Source organism: Ceratosolen solmsi, unplaced genomic scaffold (assembly GCF_000503995.2).
Source record: "Ceratosolen solmsi marchali unplaced genomic scaffold, CerSol_1.0 scaffold10, whole genome shotgun sequence".
NCBI lineage: Eukaryota > Metazoa > Arthropoda > Insecta > Hymenoptera > Agaonidae > Ceratosolen > Ceratosolen solmsi.
Window position 1 is genome coordinate 26,929,442 of NW_011948412.1, and position 18,629 is coordinate 26,948,070.

General features: G+C 24.7%; 1 protein-coding gene across 1 annotated transcript; it reads right to left on the reverse strand.

Annotated features, from left to right (window-relative positions):
• Window positions 1-8,202: 8,202 nt before the first annotated feature.
• Window positions 8,203-17,782, reverse strand: SIDL (SIDL trafficking protein particle complex subunit 10). Its single transcript, XM_011501547.1, has 15 exons — window positions 17,599-17,782; window positions 17,188-17,405; window positions 16,933-17,126; window positions 16,673-16,868; window positions 16,431-16,542; window positions 16,161-16,348; window positions 15,572-15,790; window positions 15,141-15,351; window positions 14,090-14,639; window positions 13,060-13,432; window positions 12,391-12,699; window positions 11,636-12,016; window positions 11,347-11,448; window positions 10,600-10,975; window positions 8,203-8,400 (listed from the first exon to the last, which is right to left on the reverse strand). Exons 1-15 carry the CDS (start codon window positions 17,693-17,695, stop codon window positions 8,261-8,263), a joined length of 3,666 nt encoding a protein of 1,221 aa, XP_011499849.1. The 5' UTR covers window positions 17,696-17,782; the 3' UTR covers window positions 8,203-8,260.
• Between the last annotated feature and the right edge of the window lie 847 nt (window positions 17,783-18,629).

The following is an 18,629-nucleotide window of genomic DNA, read 5'->3' on the forward strand; positions in this document are numbered from 1 at the left end:
TTTTAATTTTTAAAAGCTTACTGTTTCTAATTTATTAATTTGTTAAAAATATAATTATATATATTTCATATAAAATATCTAACATTAATATATCTAATTGTATTTTTAATTACCTAACATAATGTTAGATAACATGTATATTAAAGATTTTTTTCCAAACAAATGATAGTTTTATACTAAAGAGGATTATATTTTTAAATAATTTCGATTGAATAAATATAATATTATTTCTAAATGATTTTCAAATTTTTTGTTTCATTCAGTAACAATTTAAAATAATTAGTTTCATTTCTCTAATCGAATGTTTTTAAATTATAAAACAAACGTAATTGTTAAAATACATATTGTATTTAATGCAAAATTATTTAATTTTAAATGCATAAATGTACAGATTTTTATTCTTTTCAATTACTGCGATTGAATAAAAATTAATTTTTATATTACAATTATTTAATATTAAATATTCATGAAAATAATATTAAGTAGTATAATTATAACAAACATATAATTCATAATTATAAAGTAAATATTTAATAATTATATAATAAATAAAAATATAATTATTTTATAGTAATATTAAAAATTACAAAATGTATGTATATTAAAACAATCTATATAGGATAAATATAAAAAATTTAAAAATGAATTTATATAATTCTTTTCTATAATTTAATTTATATTTAATTATGTGATATGTAAATTAGTAATGCTCAAATATTTTTTTGTATACTTATGTAAATAGTACAATACTAAAATCTTTTAAAATAATAATAAAATTATTACATTTTTATTTTTATCTTTTTTTTAATTATTTCCGTCGCTAATATAATACTTATGAAACTTATGAAATATTTCAAATTTTTTTTCAAATTGAAATCATAAATTAGAATTAATCAGAAAATTTACAAATACTAATAAAAAGTATTAATTAAGGCCATTAAATAATTGTCTAAACATAATTTATAGTCTAATAAATTTTGAAATATTCCAAATAATGTATCGATGTTCAAGGAAATACGGAACTCGTTGCTATAATTTCAGAAACCTAATTTATTGAAATTTATTTACATAATCAAATTATTTACATAAAAAGTTATTTAGTGTAATAAAAAATATTTATAACATATATTTAATAAAGTAATCCAAAATGTTCCTGATCATTCCTGAAATGAAAATTTTGCATATTTATATTTTTTCGTAAAAAGGCTTTCATAAAAAACTTAGTTGAACGAATTCATTAAGAATGGGATTCCTAAAACCAATAATTGGTTTCAATGCAGTTATATTTAAATAACACAGAGTACTTGCCTTCAAATAAAGAAACATTTATGTATTATATCATATCAAACTTTCTAATTAACTACATAAATTCACAAGTACTTTTTAGATATATTCAAATTTCTTTTTCCTTCTCTCTTATATAATTACTTTATATCATTGTTACTTTCATACACGCTGAAGTACCTATGACTATTTGTTTGATTAATCATACTTTTTCTAATTTCCTAAACAATCAATCTAAACAATAATCTACAAAGAAAAATACATATCACGATAAAAATAAAAAATTATATACCCATTTAAACGATAAGTTTATTACTGTGAAATAATATTTAAAAACATAAAATTGTCTAAAGTATTTGTTACGGATTCAAACAGTTGAAAGCGGAATACAAAAGTGGGAGAGGTATGAGCTCCCGGACAATTGTTTATAAACACTAGCCAGCGACTCGAGAAATGTTTGTACGCCTAAAACTCGAATATACGATTATAATTCCAAAAAATAATGCCAATGAACCTTCCTAGGCTATGCCCTATTGACGTCACAATTATCGGCATAGCAACAGACACCGGATCGCTACCAGTGTCGGAAACTACCACGAGAATATTTAAGGGCTACGCTTCACGCGCAGCGATCAGTCCAGTCTAGTAACAATTACGCAGTCATCATGATGGGCTCACTATTCAATCTTCAAGCTTCTCTCTACAGTCATCACTCACTGTAGCGATACACGTACGTAATACTCAAACAGCAATCTAACAATCCAATAGGGACGCCACACTTTCAGAATCCATTAACTAAATTTAAACTAATAAAGCGCTAGTGCTAACATAATCGAGAGTGAAATTATCGAAATCATACTACTACATATATTAACGAATAACACCGACGACTAAGGCAGCAGCGACTCGGTCTCCTTTAGAAAGCTTTGGTACGACAGCAGCAGCGACCCGGTCTCCCTTAGACGGCTTATTACACAGCGGCGGCTTTCACTACTACTATAGCGGCACTTCTCGGCAGGGAAGGAGTCACTCTTCACGCCACGGAGAGTACACACTCTCTTCAGCATGTAACACAATTGAAGAAACTTCCCCAATTTATTCACTCACACCTTCATTCATACGCTTTATGATCATTAACTATTTATTATATTGTTATATTTAATAAAGGAAAGACAAGAAACATTGCAAGTAGTATTGAATAATTGCATTGCACCTTCCACTTGCCAGCAACACCTCCATCCACCATCAAAGCGAGGTTTTTTCAGTCTGATCCCAGACAGTATTTAACCGTAGACGTTAGAAGCAAAAGCTAATTTTCTTATATTTCTTTTTAATAATTATAATAAGTTTTATAATGAATTAAGTTTCTAGATATATAATTATATTTATATTGAAAAATTCTCATATTTAGTTTTCAATAACGATATTGATATTTTTGACTAGAAAATAAATTTTTCATTATTTTAAAACTTAAATTTATTTTGAAATTTTGTATATATACACATCAAAACAAGTTATAAGAAAAAATATTATTTTTCACTAATTAAAATTCGTATTAAACAATAATAGATAACAAATTTATTATTATATCTAATATAGACATTAAAACTATTTTAAAATATCAACATTCATTATTAAAATTAGCAACTAATATGATTATTTTTTTTAATTTTAATTTAAAATTTTTATAAATATAAGGTGCGTCATATTCTTTAATAACTTATACAAAATTATTGAAATTTTTTTAAAATAAAATTGTTTATGTTATTAATATTTAATATCTAGTTTATGAAATTTAAATTATTACATTAAATTTTGAAATAATATATTTTGTATAATCAAAACAAAATATTTTAATTAATTTTATTATCATTATTAAATCTGAGAAATGAATATAATTATACTCTACATACTTAGCACAAAGGAAAACGTGTTATTACGTAACCACTGCTTTTATGACTATCAATGTTTGTGTCAAATGAATTGTCAAAAGGTATGATAATAAAATTTCTTTTAATTATAGCATGCTATAAGTAATTGAAATTACATTTATTTATGTAAAAGGAAATTTCTAGGATAATGACAAAAATTCTATTAAAATATTAATATAAATCCATATTAAAAATCTGAGTTCAATATCAATAACATACGAAATATATCATACATTATTTATGGTTTATTCTAAATTCTCCATGTATGTTTATATTACTGATCAATTTAACAAAATTTGTAATTGTTACAATTAAAATTATGCAATTAATTGATCACCTCATTTTATTATATTAAAAGTAGTACATTTAAAATGTTAATATTAAATTTTTTAAATATTATTAGTATTTAAATATGTGTAAATACTTAAATCGCCAATTAAAAAGATGTATTGGTACATTCGAATATATTATAAGCAAAATGTGTAGAATGTATTCATATTTTTATAATTTTCAGTTTAAAAATAATATAAACGTTAATTAAATGAAATAATTAAGTAAAATATCACTATTTATATATTACGTATTTGTTCACATGTACAAAGAATCACTATATATATTGATATTAATTTACCTACTGTAATAGCAAGTAGACGTAGATTAACAAAAAAGAATAAAATAAGGATTAACGTTGAATTTACGATAATCTATAATATACAGAAGGCCTCAAACATTTTATTTTAGCCAGAACAAGCATACAAGCGTATATGAATGGTTCCATAAGATAAAAGATATGTATGAATCCTGATCAATTTATCAGGAGGAAGCTGTGAAAAGAAGAAAGCAAGAAAAAGGCGAAGGACCGTGTAAGTCCCAAGTAGGCACAGGTGAATAGAGGATCAGAAGTGTGTAAGAGTTTACCACTATGCCCGGTGTAAGACCTCTTTATACTTATCGTAGTAAAACAAAAAAAAGTATTTTTAATTTTATGTAATTATAAATATATAAAGATAGTAAAGATTGATAAATTTGTGAACTTTAATAAAAATTCAAAATTTAACTAGTTAAAAATTTCTTTTTAATACTTATTTTAATCATTTTAAAATGTATAAATATTACATTTTAAACCATAATTATTATCGTTGAATTCTTTAATTTAGACAAAAGCTAGTAAATGATTTATGAATCTCAACTCAAAAATTAATTATTAATACATAGGAAGAAATTTTATATTTTATGGATTGTGGTATTTGGATTCACAAAAATAATTGTTAATTATTGTTTGTTACATACATTTTCACTGCAAGTTCTCATTTTCAGTTCATTTAAACTTATTTAACATATAATATATTTTGCATATAAAGATTTACCAAAATTAGCATACATTGAAAATTTTTTCTATTTATTAACATAAATCAAATTAAAGAATAATTTAATTTCATAGATATGAATATTTAATTTACCAAATTCTTTATTATATGATAATATATAATATAATGCTAATTTTGCTGTAAAGTATTTCATTTTAAAATAAGAAAATATGTAAGTAGATTCTCAAATTTCATTGGAATCTATTAACCTATTAGGTTTAACTCATGCCTTAAAAATTATTTTACAATTATAACATATTATTATTTCTGATATAATTTGTTTTATAATATTCATAAAACTAAATTCAATTATAGATAAAAAAAATTTTATATTTTCTCAGTTAAATATACGAATAAAATTGTAACATGCAGTTATATTGTTTGTAATTTTAATTATAAAAAAGAAATATTTTTTCTTCAATTAAATGTCATTATATTGTGTTTACAATATACAATTGTGTCACGTTACTTAAAATTAATTTTATGAATGTATGAAAGAATTAACAATTCAAATAAAAATATGCAAAAATAATACGTTTGATAAATTTATTAAGGAATCAACTAAAAAATTCGAATAATTCTTTTTTTTTTTTAATTTAATCTTACATAGAAATTTAAATAGCTTTCATTAGTCATTTAAAAATAAATGCTTCCTCTATACGTATATACAAAATATAACGAACTTTTATTTACGGTGATCAAATAAGATGTTAATAGAATTTAAAAATTTCATAATTAAAAATTTTAAGAATATTATAAATTTCCGACTTGTATAATGAGTGAAAAGTGATACATTAATTATTGGTTTGTATTAAAGCACAAATAACTGCTTATTTTACAAGAACTTTTATGAATATTAAAATGCTTACTAACACATTTATTTTTCTGCTATATATTACAAATCAATATGTTTTTGCAAATATTACATTCAAATAAGCATGCATTTTCTGCTCCTTTTATGATAAAAACATTAAATTTATTTATTCAATATTGATAACAGATAAAACATGTACTAAAGTTTGAGCGAATCTTTTATTATAATTTTAATACTACAAAATAGTATAATTATTTTTATAATACTTATTTTAGTCTTCATTTAATCTTTTTGAGTGTTATTTTACATAGTTCATTTGTAATTGTTATGTTATGAAAGAAATACTACTTAATAAAACAATAAATAATCTATATCAATACTTGTAAAATCATATGATTTTAATCTCTCTTTATTACATCTATGAATGTAAATTGAAAAAAAAAAAATAACCATTCGTCGTCAAATTTCGGGATCTGCATTTTCCAATCAAAAGGTTACATCAATGTTTAATCTTCACGTATTTGAATAGTGTTTATAGGTTAGCATTGCATGCTGAATTATTTTGTTCAAAAAAAGTTTTGTAATTAAAATTTTTAACAATCATCAGTCATGTATCTTATGTATTATTTAGATACTAATGGTAATAGAATTTATACATTAAAGGTAATCTTATTAATTGTTTATATTCATTTGTAAAAGTATGATTAAACTTTTTAAATCAATGAAATAAAGCGTATCGTATAATAGAATATAATAAATAAAATTGATTAATAATAATTATCTAATTCGGTTATATAAAGTTTTACCTAATATTATTTATTTCTATGTTTTTATAATGCGCTTTTTTATATACCTTTTCTTATACACTAAGTTTATGATAAAATTATGTTTGCATAATACAAATTATATTATTGAATTTTTTGAAGAATTAAAATGAAATTTGCATTAAAGTAATTTATGTAGAATCAATATATAAATATTTTTTATATAGAAAATGGATCCATATGGAAAACCAACACTTTCAGCACATCCAGGTGAATGATACAATAAAAATTTATTTATTCAATAAATTAATTTTGATTTACAAAAATTGTATTTTTGCAGCTCGTTTTTCACCAGAGGACAAGTACTCTAGAGAGCGTATAACATTAAAAAGAAGATTTGGTTTATTACTTACACAACAACTGCTACCGATATATTAAAAAACTTATATCAAAGCCTAATTAAATCAATATTTTATTTTAAATATTAAATAAAATGAACTAATGAATCTAAATTGAATTATGAACAAAAACATGTTTTCATTGAATTTATAATTAATTGGCAAACGTTCATGCAAACTTTTTATATTGAATTATGAAAATATGTTTAAATTCTACATTTTTATTTAAATAATAAATTTTTAAATGTTCTAAATATATTTGAAATACATCTAAGGCTAATGTGTAGTTTTAATAATTAAACAGTAATTATTTTATGAAGAATATTAAATTAGAATAATACAAATTTAATATAATTTAAGTGTATATATCTATTTATAACTGTTACGCATTTAATTCAAACATTTTCTAACCATTTTCAATGTTTAATATAATCTAATAATTAAGATGATAGTGTAAAACAAATTACGGTTGTTTTGAATAATAATTTACATTCATTGTATTATCTCATCTACATATTTACATACTCATACAAAATTATTTTAATTTTTTATAACAGTACATATCACCTTAACCAACTTAACTATTAAAAAAAATATTTGTATTTGTACTTGCCAAAATAAAGTGCAAATAGTAAGAAAAAATATATTTGAGTAAATCAGAACGTCTTGTTGAAATAATTTTTAAAATTTTTATAAATTAATATAATTGTAATTTTTTATCTAGTAATAAAATTTTAATTAATTTTCGTATTTTTAAAATATTACATATCAAGTTTTATTCATCAATTAATCTTTAACACTTCATTATAGTAATTTATATTTATATTAAAATCATCAGAAATAATTGTAATTTTATTAATTACAAAATAATATTTGTATTGAATATTATATGCATTATATATATTAAGCTTCACAGGTTTTATTTAATGATAAAAAATAATATCTCAGATTATTGCTTCGTGATAATAAGATTTACATTAGCCATCTTATATTTAAAAATATAACAGTGAATCCGTAAGAAATAACATTTCCTATTTAATTTTATAGACATTCTTAGTTATTAAAATATTTCAATAAAAAAACTTTAACCAATTGTTAATATCTACAAACTCAAGATACATATATTACTTTATTTGAAATATGATATATGGTTTATTTGTTCTTATATGCAGAGTGATTTATTGGTAAACTATAGCAAATCTAAATAGTAACAAATTTATTGTTGCCTATAATCCAATTATTTATTTTAAATAGTATATCAAATATTTTTTTATTATAACTTTTTCGCATATTCAAACGTAATTATATTAGTCGACTAAATCTTAAACATAAATTAATCCTGACCATATAAAACAATTAATTAAAAAGTAAATAAGTTTTAAATAATATTACTCCTAATTTGTTTTAAGCTGATATTGGATTTCATTTAAATAGAAGTTGGTAAAGGTAAATGTTACAGATGTTAAACATTGAAATATACTACTAAAGATTTTATATAATAGTATTTAACAAAAAATTATTTTAAAATACAAAAATAAATCTTAAACTTCTATTTACTATATAATTACTTTTAAATTTTAGAATAGTAAATAAGTAATAAATAAGCCTTATTCTATTAAAGTTGCATCAATAAGAAATATTGTGTAGATTTTTTATAGTGAATAATACAATTGGAATTTTAATACATCATATCAATAATTGTTTAATTAGTTTCCATAGATAATGGAGCAGCAGGCAATACATGAACTTGTTGAGCTTTACTAGCATTATAAACTTGTCCTGGACTAAATGGTTCAAGTCTTGGTCCAACTGCAGTGCCCAAATCATTTTTTCTTGTGTTATCTATAGAATAAAAAATTAAATTTTATGTTAAATAATTTTTAACATATTTTATTAATTAAAATAAAAAAACTAGTTTATCAATTTTAAGCAACAACTTAAGCAACTTTTAAATATGAAATTTTAAATAAGTTTCAAATTTCATCTTGCTTATAAGTCTAGGATAAATTTTATGTAACTTTATATTTAGTTAAATAACTACAAGAAATTAAAAACAACACCGATTAATGCTAATAAATATTTTGAGGAAACCTAAAATAGAATTATAAAAAATAGTATAGACATATATCATAATATTGTCTATTAGAACAGATGAAATAGATGTAATCATATATAAGTAAAAATATTTTGAAAATTAAAATTTTAAAATAATTCTTTGCAAAACAAACTACGCTCTATCATAATATATGGATAATTGGTAATGTTTGGGATTCAAGCAAGTTCCAAGACCGCTGATTGTCGGCATCGTCGGCCTTTTAGATCTTGGATTTCTGTAAACACTTTGGACGAGAATTTTCGAATACTTGTTATCTTTTGGCTTTAAATGGCCCGCAATGTTTATATGGTCTTCGGGTAATAGCATCGCCCGGAATTGTCTAAAGTTATTACGCTTTATTTTTTCTTTCGTCGAATTCTCGAAACTTCTAGATTTTTCTTTCTGCGCCTCGTGTAATATTCCAGTGCAGCGACGACGATGCCTTGTTGCCAGCTAAGTAAGTCGCTGCGTGAATATATAAGGCAAGTACGCGGCGTGCCTCGTTCGCTTACTGAAGCTCTCTCTTACTCAACTGCGCTGCGCTTGCTGCAAACTTCTTGCCGTGAACCGATTTAACCCTCTACCAGTAGAAGCCATGGCACGGGTCTCTGTCTGCCCTCAGCAGGACCGCCATGGAACGTTCGGTATTTTCAGCAGAACCACCACGGAACGATCAAGCCTTTGGTTTTCGTGCGCGTATTCAAAAGGTTTATACGCTCATTGTAATTCTACCTTGCGTTCACTCTTCTGTTATTATTACTCAGTGTGCCTTAGTATATACTGCGACTACTACACGTGGCCACATGTTCGACAGCCAACCTAAAAACCACATGTGCATTATTAAAAAGAGTCATCAAGAACAGGTAGTGATTTAACAGTGAAGCCATTGAAATCGTAATGAAATAGGGGCACGCCAGCCACGCAGCAAGTCAACATACCTTGTTGGTAGTTTACAAGGTACATCTCTTTATATTATTTAAACAAACTAGTCACCAACGCGCAAATCAAGTTTCATAAAACTTCCCTCAAACAGTCGATGGGTGATAGAGTACGCTCTCTCAAACTAACACTTCGAAGATCGTGCAATCCCTAAAACAGTCGACACAAGTGACGCAATACGTCAATTACATTGTCAAGGCCAGACAACAGTTCATCGAATAATCAACTATAAATACAATTTCATCAAGTCCTTCAGAGTTCGAAGGCTTATCATTTATAATTCTTGCGTGTGATTAGTTTTTAACTACTCCCGTCCTAACTAGAGACATAATTGATTACGTACCAATTTCCATCAAGACTTTTTTACACTCTACTGAGAATGATCATTCTTTCTACCAAGCATACTTGATTTCAACCACCATCTTCTCATGCTAATGAATAAGCATGATCGACTACACGTGCTGATCCTTACGACATCAGCACGAAACCGACATTCAAGATCCACAGTAATCTCCATAGCATTAACGACATCACCATCACCCTGAAGTAATAACCTCACCACAGCAATAGAATATTTTCCCTTCTCTCACCTGAAGCAATAAAAACTGCAATATTATAATAATTGATAACAAGAATAAACAATATATTAGCACAATAATAATATACTGTACTTAATTTCAACCCTTACATTTGTTATTTCCTCATGAGTCATCATGACGAGAGACTAATCCACTGAACTATTGAATTGGCAGTTCGAGCCATAAAAAAAACCGTTAATAATCGAACAGGTAAGTATATTTATATAATACCAGTCAATAGTAATAATGATAAAATTAACTTTAAAAACAAAACGGTGAAAAATAACAACATTTCTGAATTAATATACACAAGTGTACATGTTTGCATGGCACAATTATTTTTATATTTAATACAGCTTCTTATTTAATTCGTTTAACTTTTCATATGTATTAATTGTAATGCTAATTGTAGGTGCTTATTATAATTACCATTTTTTATTTCGGCGACTGCAGGTATGTATCGTGAAAGCCTAACTACCGGCAGGGGCAGGTATCCACTGGTGAGTGGCATCACGTCTAATGTGACACTTTGCTTCTCGACTACTTCAAGAGACACTATGCCAGCAGTCCTACCACACACAGCCCACATTGTTTGGTCTGCAAGCACTTCATACATGAGTTGTGGTGGTGGGTGATGGTGGTGATTGCTAGCGCTGTTCTGATTGAAATGTTGATTATGGTTATGCATGCGTGTGACCGTTAAGCAAAGATGACACATGCTTCCTGAACGACAAAATTCACCACCACTGCCAACACTGCCGTTTCCAATAATTGGCTCGACCTTTGATGCTACTGTGAACAAGGTCTAAAAGGACAGGATTTAATATTTTTTATTGTCTTTTTGAATTCTACTTTTTCATATTTTGATATTGTTATTAAATGAAATACATATAAGGGAACTGGTAAATAAAATAAAATTGATTTAATATTTTGCAAATTTACTTTGTAATGATATTGAAAATTCTGTTATTTATTTCAATACATTTTCAAGTAATTTTTTTAAATTTAATTGTATTATAAAAATAAATTGTTAAATAATTGAAATAACTAAGATAATAATAAATTTTTAAATTATTTAAATTGCACAAAAACATTCTAGCAAGGTTTACATACAAATTATTCGAGTATAATATTTTTTGATAGGAAAAGAACAATGAGTAATAATGAAATACTTACTGAATAATCTGTAATATCGAAATTGCACCAATAAATATTACTTTCTTTTTCAACCTTTTCCATATCTCGAATATGTAGTGGATCATCTAAAATATGGTGATCCTGTTAAAAAATTATATTTTTTAAATTACTAAAATAGTTAAAAAATTTAAAAAATTTAAATTAAATTATTATTATTTTTTTTAATTAAAAAATTTTACTGAAAAAGTTTTTTTATTAAGAATTAAATAAAGAACAAGCAACTAACATAATTAAATTTATAAATGAAATACCATTATCAGTTTCATACCCTAACATCGTCAATTTCACCGATGTCTTCGATATTTTTAATTGCGATATATTTAACTCGAAATTCCGTTTTAATAGGGATCGTGGACCTGTCATCATCATTGCTAATCTGAACTTCCCACATAAATGATACCCACATATTATTCCCAATAACGAGTTTTTGACCTGCATTTGGATTCAAACTCTTGAAGTGGAGATCAACGGAAGTGCTGCTCGTCAATTGTGGTTCCGTTAACTGCAATAACTGATTTGACAAACCCGTAACTATCACCTGCAAGAACTTACGACGCTTCGCCGTGTGAAGCTTCATCGTTGACATAAGTGGCGTTCCAAAGTGAAGGGTTATACTTTCCTCAGAACCCCAAGGACACTGAATATTTAACTATACAAAATAATTTTTAATTATTTTTTCAATTTTTAAAGCTTTTCTTAATGATAAAAATTTTATGTTAATGTTAATGAAATTATAGACTAAAAATATTTTTAATATCCCAATAGTACATAATTATGTGAAATTGAAAATGTAGTATAATCTAATACCATTTAATAAGAATATACATGGAATAAAAATTTCAGAATAAATAATAACAAAAATCAAATGAACCTATAAAAAAAAATTTATCGTAATTTTTTATTATTTCTAATAATAAATCTATGAAATTGCATTAAAACCCATTATCTTTTATATTTTTGAAATTTAAAAGTTTATATAAAATGAAAAAAATCATTTTATAATTTTTTTATTAATCAATTGACCTTGTGCTCCAAAGAGGATGAATCTTTTTTTGGTGGTAGCTCTGCTAATACCATCAATTTTAAACTTATTATTTTGAATGGCTCACATATGGGCAGTATTAACTCCATTTCTCTTGTCAAAGCATCAGTTTGTCTTTCTTTGTTTTTATTTACTTTACATACAAATCCACGAGAAGTTCTTAATTTAAGTTTTGAATCTCTACTTATTTTTACACTGCCACTCGATATAACTAATTCTATGGTTTGTATCAATCCAGCAAGCAAATCATTCTTACATTTTAGAGAAATTGTTGGTTGTGTTTTAGCTACCTAATAAACACAATATTAATACAAATTTATTAAAAGCTTAAGACTTGTTAATTAATCCATAAGTATATATATATATATATATATATATATATATAAATAAATACATACGTATTATGTAATCAATTAATTGTTAAATAAAAATTTATCAATTATTATTAATTATAAATTTTGTTAGATATTTTAAGATGTAAGTTCAGTCAAAACAGTTTTTTAATAAATAATCTAGAAAAAATTTGAGTCGTATATTGTAACAACCATTTAGTTCAATTTTTCTATCATGTATAATAATTAAATTCGTTTATTTTATTCTAAACTTATAATATTAATTAAAATTAGATATAAAAAGTAGTTAGTTCTTACCATGAAACACAATTGAGGCTCAAGCAATGGTGACAAAAATTCTAATTTTTTCTCTACAAGAAGAGACAATTGACCAACTCGATAGAATCCTGGATGATTAATTTGCTTGATTAGAGTAAATTTATTGATACCTGGTAGAAGAATAAATTCAGTGGACGTAATAAGAGCTTCAGTGAAATCACCTTTCACATTCATGGGCTTTCGATGTTTTACACTGTCGGAGCGTTTTAGAGGATTTTTTAAACTTTTACTGATATGTACATTTGCCGAACCAAGGCTTTTATCCTCTTTTAAAGTTAATTTCGTTGACGCGGACAACTGCAGTAAGCAAGGATCACTTGGTATTTTATCATTTATTCGGCATTTCAGTAATCTAAAAAAAAAAATCATTTAAAAATTCATTATTTCCTTTTTGTGCATTCTAAAGTACATTAAAATTAATTGAAAAGTACTACATTTAATGGTTTATTATTACATTAACCAAACAATAAAATATAAACCCATAGATTATATAAAATTTTAATTTACATTATAAAAAGAAGTTTTACATAAATACTTTTATACTTTCTTTTATAAAAATAGGATTATGAAATATTAATTCAATCTATGTTACTGTAAAAATAACATTAAAAATTTTTTTTTACAATATTAACTAATAGTAAAAATCTTATTTACAATATTATTTATTTATAAATAAGGATAAGGAAATATGGATTACCTAATTTCAATCAATAATTCGTGTTCGAAACAGTATATAATACAGGTGTATTATTAAATACGTGTTCTCACTTAATGAGGTGTTGAAAATTAAAATGGCTTAATTGAATTTGCTTTTTTTAATAAAAAGATATGACAAAGCAGTTATAAAATTGAAATGAATGTATGAAAAGAATTTATTGTTATATTAATATTGATTTGATAAATTTTTTTCTAATTCTTTATAATTCTATAGAAAAGACTATTTCTCTATTGGGTGGTAGAGAGAAAGAAAGAGAAACAGAAAGAGTGAGAGAGAGAGGTAATAACTCACATTTCTGGTTTTGCTTCAGCACTTTTAACAATTTTCTTTTTTGTGTTAAGTTTTGGTATTTCTTCAACTGATAGCTCTGCTTTTGTACATTTAATTTGTCTTGGTAATAAACTTTTAAGTTCTACTTCAACTTTTACTTCACAATCTTGGATCACTTTATCCATAACATTAACTTCCATCTTTTGTACAATAAAAATATTGGACATTTCTGTAAAAAGTGGCTCAGATTTCTCTAACATCTTTGCATAACTGAGCATTTCATCAAGGTAAGAGTTTCTTATTATAATGTGAAGGATCTCAGTACTAGCTATTGCTGCACAAACTTTGGTGTAATGTTCTACGTCATCCATTTTTTTGTAACATTGAGCTAGCTCATGTTGAGTCTGGGCTGCAAGATGATACCAGCCTTCAGCTGTATATGTTTGGAGTGCGTCTAGCAGGAAGACTACTGCTTTTTGATTCTCATTGAGCTCGCTGTAAAAGTGTGCAAGTTCTCTGCCAATAAATCGAGCAGATCTTATTCGGCCAACATGCTTGTATGTACCCATTGCTATAAAAAAATCATGAAGAAGAAAGTATTATCTTCCTATTCCTAACACAGTAAAATAAATATTGAATATAAATTCATATCATTTGAAAATAAGAAAACTAATTAATTAAGAGTATATACTAAAATTTATAGAGAATTTTTTAATTACAATTATATTTTAGAAAATTGTTTTAAAAAACAATTATTAAAACACATAAAAAATTAATTAAACACATTTGTACAAGGTACACTATTTTCATTAATTTATACCGAAAGGATTTATTTTCAATGTTATATTATATATATATATATATATATATATATATATATATATATACATTCTATCTGAAAAATAAGTTGCTGTGAGGTAACTACAAATTATAAATTTTGTTCTTTAATCTTATAATCATTTTATATTACTCAGTTAATTAAAATTTTTTTATATTTTTACATATTGTATAATATACAATCAACGTTGAATTTAATAAAAAGCAAATGTTCAAAAAAATGCTTCAAATTTACCTAATTCTGTATGATATAAATATTGCTTTCTAAAAGCTTCCTTGGATGAAAGAGCTTCTTTTAATTTATCAGTAGGTGTTGGGTTATTTGAGTTATGTGTTATTAGTTCTGAGTCACCCATGCCAGCAATTAAATACACAACTGTATGAAGTTGTTCACTTGTGGGATCATTTCCTGGCATCAAGCCACAAAGTTTACCAAGGCTTTCCAACTATAAATACAAGATTTAACAGTTACATATCATAATGATTAATTGATGAAAATTTAAATATAAATTATAAATTATAGCATTGATAATTTAGATACAAAGTTAATACTATAAATTAAATATACATTCTTAAAAATAATCTATCAATATTTATAAAAATTTATTTCATTACTTTTATAGTAATTACAAACGGAAAAATGTTATTATCAAAATTATCATTTACCTTATCTCTTGCGAGTGCCCATAAGCTTGCTGTATGTAAAGAACACAAATCTAATAATTGATTGTTATCTATACTTGAGATTGATGTTTGGCACGAATGCAAAACTTCTAATGCACAAAGAAAAGCCCAACATTCTACTGATCCCTCAGGTCGCTGGATTTCCAGAATTCTAAGTTCATTTATAGTATCATGAACAAAAGTTAAACACCGCTGAGCAACCTGTATCAAATTAAAACATATATTTCATTTAAAACTAATGAAAGAAAACAAATGATATAAATATTAAAAGTAATTTGAACATGCAAAGTATGATATTGAACTAATAGTTTTAAATAATAAGCAAAAATTAATCAATATTTAAATAAAAAAACAAAAAATTTGTTTTAATTTAAAAATGTAAAAATTTCTGAAAATAACTTATAAAAGTAATATTTTTTTAAATATTATATAAAAATGGACACTTCAACTCTTTGCATTTTTATTAAGTTTTATGTTGATTTGTATTTGTATTATAACTTGATTAATGTCTATTTAAATTAAAATCTTTTAATTGTATATTATTTTTATAATTTAAAAGAAAACTACTAACTTCCCAAGGTTTTTTTAGTGAAAGTAACATAGCACATTGTCTGCTAAATAAGTAGCTTCTAAGATCCAGTAGCGAAGCTTTGCAGTCAGCTATCAAAATTCTTATACGATAATCTATACTATTATTGAGATTAATACCTGTCCAATTATTCAAAGGATTTTGGAATGAACTCAGCCACATTGGAGTATCTATTGATGTTGATAAAAATGTCAAACCATAGCAGCTCTTACAATTTTTATTAAATTCATTAAAAATAACTATGCATCTTACCTCCTACATTTGTATTTAATACAAATTGTGTAAAAAGAGCATCGAGTTCATCATATTGCACTAAAGCTTCATCATATAAGCCTAACATTTCTAAAATGAATGCTAGCTCTTCCTAAAATATTAATTGTTTATAAATTATTATTTTTAAATTGTACTGATACCTTTTTTAAATAAAATATAATGTTTCATTTTTCTAACATTATTTTAATAAAAATATTTTATTTTATGGTAAGAAATAGTACCTGCAATAAAAAATAATAACAAAAATTCCAGCCTGTTTGATTTCTGTTTTCTCTATGTTCTCTGATTATTATTTCAAACTTCAATAATGTTCTATCATAAGCTGTTAACATTAAATGTCGAATGCGTCCTATTAAACCCCTCCATGACTCAGTTGAGCGAGATGCAGATTTAATTGGATTAATTATAGATAGGCATCTATTGAGTATAATATTAAATATAATACAGTTACATAACTGTAAATAAACAAAATTAATCTTACCTATCACCATGTTTAGATGCAAAATCATTACGAATTTTATCTAATACAGTTGTTCTTGGTAATAACTTGTTGCTCTTTTTGATATCATAAGTTTCTACTAAAACTATCATCCAATCTTGTATTCTAGCTGCTGTTAATGTCTTTAACCAAGAATCTATATCATCTCTAAGAGATGACTTATATATATCAACATCCTGTAACAAATATTAAGTATTAAGTAATCAATCAAATTATTGTTAAAAACAATTTACTTACTGTACATTCACTCCAGTATGTATGAAATATAGGTCTTTTGATAAGATGGCAATCTTTTTCTGATGGTAAAACATTTTGAAAAAATGGAACAAATGTTGCACCAAGTTTCACTAACTTAATAGGTCTGTCATATGATCTTCTCCATTCAACAGAATCAATAGGCACAGATTTCATTAAGTTATTTTTCAAAGTTTTAAATAATTCTTTATCTCCAGCATCTAAAGTAAATTAAATTAATTTGATGTTTACATTATTAAAATAATAAATATATAAAAGTATAGCTTACAATACAAATACAAACGAGAGGGGGAGAAGAGACAGAACAGAAATAAAAATAAGGACATTATGCAAAAAATACTACAGATATTTTTAGCAACGATATAATGTTCATGAATGTCAGAAAATATTTACATGTAACGATGGGCATGCAGTCCATGGAGATATTGTTAAATGTTATTTTAGTTGGTTCATCGATTGTAATTGTTGGTAGCATTGCATTGTAATTCATCTTTGTACTCGAACATGTCACGATTGTATTTTGTAATTTATTTTTTTTATCAATTACTTTTTCCTTTATGCAAAAATTTATGCAACTTTATTTTTACATTTTAGGTTATGTTTTTATAAAAATATGAGATATGGTTTATGGAAATAAAAACAACTAAATTAAATTAAATCATAAACATAGCATTTAAGTCCAATAACACTATACTAATTACTTCAAATAATAAAAATGCTAAATATAGGCGATACAGTTATATTCCCGTATACCTGTTAACACATTGAACATAAATCCATTTCACATTTATTTTATATACATGCACTTAAATACATTTCACATAGAGCACATCATTGCAATTGTTAAATTTTATCGAATTACTTTGAATTCAAAGAATATATTTAAAATTTGTCTGAAAAAAGTTATCGTTGCATATGTGCGTATCTCCACTACGCGTATATGAACATGCACATAAATTCAGATGTAATATTGTTTTAAAGTAAAAAATTCAAAATTTAATAGATAATAAAATTAATTAAAACACAATTTAAATTTTGAATTGGTAACAAATCCAGAGTAGTTTAATTTCATCAAGACTGTATATTGTATTTGACATTTAATTTCATACAATATAAATTTTAATTATATAAAAGTAGGATTGAAATATAGAAACTAAAGTATCATGTAATACCAATATGATTTTAATTTTTATTTCTTTTTAATTATAACAACCAAAAAGAGCTCATTACATCAAATTACATAAATAATTCGAAACATTTTTTTTACATACAAATTTTTATAGGATTTTTTGTTTATAGAATATTATTCGGAAGATTTCACACTGCAAATGTAGGAAACAAGCAATATAATATCTATTTACATGACTTTAATTTCTTTAAAGAGAGCTTTAATTATAATAATGGGATTTAAATGAAACGTGCAT

Excerpts from the sequence above, each read along its gene's own strand:
- SIDL (XM_011501547.1), bottom strand. The coding sequence starts at position 17,695 with ATGAATTACAATGCAATGCTACCAACAATTACAATCGATGAACCAACT. Across the intron at positions 12,017-12,390 it reads CATCCTCTTTGGAGCACAAG|TTAAATATTCAGTGTCCTTG; the intron begins GTCAATTGATTA and ends TATTTTGTATAG. Across the intron at positions 10,976-11,346 it reads TCGATATTACAGATTATTCA|ACCTTGTTCACAGTAGCATC; the intron begins GTAAGTATTTCA and ends CTGTCCTTTTAG.